This window comes from Arachis ipaensis, chromosome B08 (genome assembly GCF_000816755.2).
Source record: "Arachis ipaensis cultivar K30076 chromosome B08, Araip1.1, whole genome shotgun sequence".
Taxonomy (NCBI): Eukaryota; Viridiplantae; Streptophyta; class Magnoliopsida; order Fabales; family Fabaceae; genus Arachis; species Arachis ipaensis.
The window spans coordinates 89,370,794-89,375,983 of record NC_029792.2 but is presented as its reverse complement, the minus strand read 5'-3'; the positions used below and the strand labels follow the sequence as shown (position 1 = coordinate 89,375,983).

At 43.2% G+C, this 5,190-nt stretch overlaps 1 protein-coding gene across 1 annotated transcript in view; it reads left to right on the top strand.

The window, feature by feature from the left end:
* LOC107612419 overlaps positions 1-4,917 on the top strand; it is a 12,315-nt gene extending 7,398 nt beyond the window's left edge. The window contains exon 3 of the mRNA XM_016314135.2: positions 4,828-4,917. Within this exon, the coding sequence (XP_016169621.2) occupies positions 4,828-4,917 (90 nt within the window). The remainder of the gene's footprint in view (positions 1-4,827) is intronic.

Genomic DNA, 5,190 nt, shown 5'->3' with positions numbered 1-5,190 from the left:
AAGTTGGAGACATATCCGGGTTGGTTTAACTTCTTCAGTTAAGCCAAGCTTCCTGATAGTGGATGCAGGTATTAGGTTGATGCTTGCCCCAAGATCGCATAAAGCTGTCTTGGTGCAATCACCTTCTAATATGCATGGTATCAGAAAACTCCCAGGGTCTTTAAGCTTTTCAGGAAAGCTTTTCAGGACTACTGCACTGCATTCTTCAGTGAGGAGAACTCTTTCTGTTTCTCTCCACTCCTTTTTATGACTCAAGATCTCTTTCATGAACTTGGCATAAGAAGGTATTTGCTCAAGTGCCTCTGCAAATGGAATCTTTATTTCAAGAGTCCTTAGATAATCTGCAAAGCGAGCAAATTGCTTATCCTGCTCTTCTTTCCGGAGTTTTTGAGGATAAGGTATCTTGGCTTTATATTCCTCAACCTTAGTGGTTAAAGAAGCCTTTTTAGAGGGGTTGTTATCAGCACTTGTGTGTATCTGATCCCTCACTGGCAATTGAGTGCCAGAGTCAGAAGCTGGAGTGACGTTAGACGCCAGCTCACTGTCTGTTCCTGGCGCCTGAACGCCAGAAATGTGCCCATTTTGGGCGTTCAACGCTGGATTTTGCCCCATTTGGGCGTTCAACGCCGGATTCTTGCCCATTTCTGGCGTTGAACGCCAATTCTGCCTTGTTTCTGGCGTTGAACGCCAGTTTTGGGCATGGTCTGGGCGTTCAGCGCCAGCCTTCCACCCATTTTCTGACGTTTTAGCGCTAGCATTATTTTTCCCTGGGCTCTTACTGTCCTCAGGTGAATCTTTGGTGGGTTGCTCATTTCTTGAATTTTTGATGCCTTGAGGTGGGGTATTTAATGTCTTCCCACTTCTTAACTTAACTGCTTGGCATTCTTCTGTTATTTGCCTTGACAGCTGCTGCTTTGTTTGCTTAAACTGTTCTTCCATATGTATATTAGCCATCCTTGTCTCTTGTAATCTATCTTTGAATTCGGCTAACTGCCTTGTTAGGAAGTCCAATTGCTGATTGAATTCAGCAGCTTGTTCTACAGGACTGAGTTCAGCAGTTGCTGTTTTAACCTCTTCTTTCATGGAAGGGTCACTGCTTAGATACAGATGCTGATTCCGGGCAACTGTATCAATGAGCTCTTGAGCCTCTTCAATTGTCTTTCTCATGTGGATAGATCCACCAGCTGAGTAATCTAGAGACATCTGAGCTCCTTTTGCAAGCCCATAGTAGAAGATGTCTAACTGAACCCACTCTGAAAATATTTCAGAGGGGCATTTTCGTAGCATCTCTCTGTATCTCTCCCAGGCATCATAAAAGGATTCATTATCTCCTTGTTTAAAGCCTTGGATGTCCCGCCTTAGCTGTGTCATCCTTTTTGGAGGGAAATATTGATTCAGGAATTTTTCTGTCAGCTGTTTCCATGTCCTTATGCTGGCTTTAGGTTGGTTATTTAACCATCTCTTAGCTTGATCTTTTACAGCAAATGGAAACAGTAACAGTCTGTAGACATCTTGATCTATTTCCTTATCATGCACTGTGTCAGCAATTTGTAAAAATTGGGCCAGAAACTCTGTAGGTTCTTCCTGTGGAAGACCGGAATACTGACAACTTTGCTGCACCATGATAATGAGCTGAGGATTCAACTCAAAGCTACTAACTCCAATGGAGGGTATGCAGATGCTACTCCCATATGAAGCAGTAGAGGGGTTAGAATATGACCCCAGAGTCCTCCTGGACTGTTCATTTCCACTTATGTCCATGATGGATAAAGTGATATAACTTGGATTGATTTACCTTTTTATTTATTTTATTTTATTTATTTATTTATTTATTTATTTATTTATTTCAAAAATAAATCAAAATAAAATAAATAAAAATTGGGTGAAGATTTTCGAAAAACTGAGGAGAGAGAAAGTGGTTAGGAAATTTTGAAAAGGATATGATGATATATATATATTTTTTTGAAAAAAGGTCTTAAATTTAAAAAAAAATCTGAATTTTTGAAATAGATTTCGAAAATTTGCTTTTAAAATAGAGAGAAAAGATATTTTTGAATTTAAAGAGGAGAGAGAAAAACAATAAGATAGCACAAGATTTAAAATTTTTAGATCTAATGCTCCCTATTTAGCGTTGAACGCCAGTTTACGTCGTCTATCCTTGTGCAAAGTATGGACTATTATATATTTCTGGAAAGCCCTGGATGTCTACTTTCCAACGCAATTGAGAGCATGCCATTTCGAGTTCTGTAGCTCCAGAAAATCCACTTTGAGTGCAGGGAGGTCAGAATCCAACAGCATCAGCAGTCCTTTTTCAGCCTGAATCAGATTTTTGCTCAGCTCCTTCAATTTCAGCCAGAAAAATACCTGAAATTACAGAAAAACACACAACTCATAGTAGAGTCCAGAAATATGAATTTTTCCTAAAAACTAATAAAATTAGACTAAAAACTAACTAAAACATACTTAAAACTATATGAAATTATCCCCAAAAAGCGTATAAAATATCCGCTCATCAACGCTCAAGCCACCCCCAGTCACGCTGGCTACGCCGTGTGCCCACGCGAGCTCTCCTATCAACCCGCCGCCTGTCCGGCACGTCGTCAGGACGATCCATCTCAGGAACCCGCCTAGCTCCCCGCTGTGAGGCCTCAACAGGAATAGCAACGACTCTCGGATCGCCCAACTGCGGATCCAGAGACAAGAACCTCTTCCCGTGCTGACTCCACCACTCCAAGAACTCATGCGACGGACTAGGGTCAGCAACAACATCGAACCTCAGCACGCTCTCCGTACGGGAGTCCCAATAGAGATGCCACTTCCACAAATGGGACGGGAACCATCGATCGCCGCCTCTGCCGTCCTTCGACATCAGAAAGTCGATGTTCAGGGCGAGATGTGGACGGGGCTACACCCCTCTAAACTGCGGAAGAACCCTATCTATCTGATGCCACTCTATGACGGCAAAGTAGCTAAGCGATGTAACAGACTGCCACAGCACCATATGCCGAGGCTCCAAAACCTCGGGATGCACGACCTGAAGTACGTCGGAGCTGCTGTACGGCATCCAGATAAACTACACCAAGAACTATACAGTGTCAGCGCAACTCATGAACCCAACTCGTAAAGCATGGTTAAATAAAGAAACTTATTAAGTAACATACTGACCTCTCTATCCTGCAACCGGTCTATCCAGAGCCTCCACATCTGAACTCTAGGACCTTTCTCGCTACTGGAAGGGATGTAACCTGACCACCTGCATCATGCACATGTCTTACCACTAATTAAATGTGTGCTTAGGGTATCCAATACATTATAAATGAACACGTAGTTATGTATAGTAAATTGAAATAGACAAAGCTTAGTACAGTACCTCGAGGCCAATGGCCAGCTGAACGTCTCAAATCCTGCAAGCCTAAACCGAGGAAATAGCCAGAAAATCCATGACTGAAGTAGCTGTAGTGGGCCCGCTAGCTTGATAACATTTCTGTTTGCCACTCGGCACATGCACCGGTACAACCATGCCAGTGCTACAGAACCCCAGCTGTAGGTCCCCATCTCCTCCAGCCTAGCTGCAAACGGAAGCCATCTGATGTGAATGCGATTGCCGGACTTGTCCGCAAAAAGCTGCGTGCCCAACAACATCATGATGTACGCACGGGCATATCGACGCACAGTATCCTCATCAGCTCCCTCCGGGCACTCACCAAAAGTCTCCTGAAACCAGTTGCAGTTGACCGCGTACTTCTGAACCTGGCTAGAAGAAGGTACCACTCCAAGCAACTCCTCGAACCAAACCCAGGCTGGATGGCCACCCTCGATGTATATCTGGAACTCTGATAGGCAGCCGCTGACGTAACGCCCGTCCACTGGCAAACCCAGCTGGTATGCCACGTCCTGGAGTGTGATCGTGCACTCTCCGAACGGCATATGAAATGTGTGCGTCTCCGGACGCCATCGCTCGACGAACGCACTGACAAGGGCCTCGTCCAACCGGAACCATCTATCGTTCAGCCTTGCAAGATGGTAAAGACCTGCCATCTGCAGGTACGGAACGTATCTGTCATCGAGGAGCATGCCCTGCTGCCGCCGCATGCTCCTGATGCATCGCTGAGGCTGCGGAAGAAATGAACCGCATTATTTGAACCAACTTAATTACCAGTGACAAACATAATCAACACGATAATTGATAAACCAAAAAATTGTACTAAATATAAGCGCTTAAAAATCCATAAATGAGAACCACTTGCATAAACAACTAACATAAGAAACCAGCATAAACCGCTGACATGAAAGATCTAACATTAAACAACCACAACTAAACCGCTAACATAAACCACTAACATAAACCACTAACATAAACCGTTAACGTAAACCACTTACATAAACCACATACATAAACCACCAAGATAAACCACCAACATAAACCACTAACATAAACCATTAACAGAAACCACTAACATAAACCACTAACATAAACTACCAACTAAACCACCATCTAACCCGCATGCAAAACCACTAACATAAACCACTAACATAAACCACTAACATAAACCATTAACAGAAACTACTAACATAAACCACTATCATAAACCACCAACTAAACCACCATCTAACCCGCATGCAAAACCGCTAACTCACATGTACCGGTAGAACAAAGTTATTTCCGTACTAACCTCCTCGTTGATGACCCCGGCTATATGGGCGACTCCGTCCAAGCGATATAACCATGCCGGATCGTCCCCCATCAGCAGAGTATTCCGTTCAGGTCTTTGTTGGAGAGAATCTGGGTCGTTTTCTCTGAGATTTGGTGGGGTAGGGGAAGGTGAGAATGGTTCGAATGAGGCTGATTCGAACTCCTTATATAGCCCAATCACTAGTAATTCGAACCAGGGTGGTTCGAATTACTTGAGTACCTAAAAACCCTATAATTCGAACTAGGGTGGTTCGAATTACATGCAATGCTAGTTCAAACCAGCCTGGTTCGATTTACCTTCAACTCTTCCTTGCTAATTCGAACTGGCCTGGTTCGATTTACTCCCAAATGCAGTTCGAACTAGCCTGGTTCGAATTACATTAAAATACGATTTGGCTTATTGCTGAATCGATTTTCATTTTGGCTTATATACGTAAATTTGAAGTGATGGTGGCTTATTATGGTGTTTTGCCCTTAAAATTATTTTTAAAAAAAAT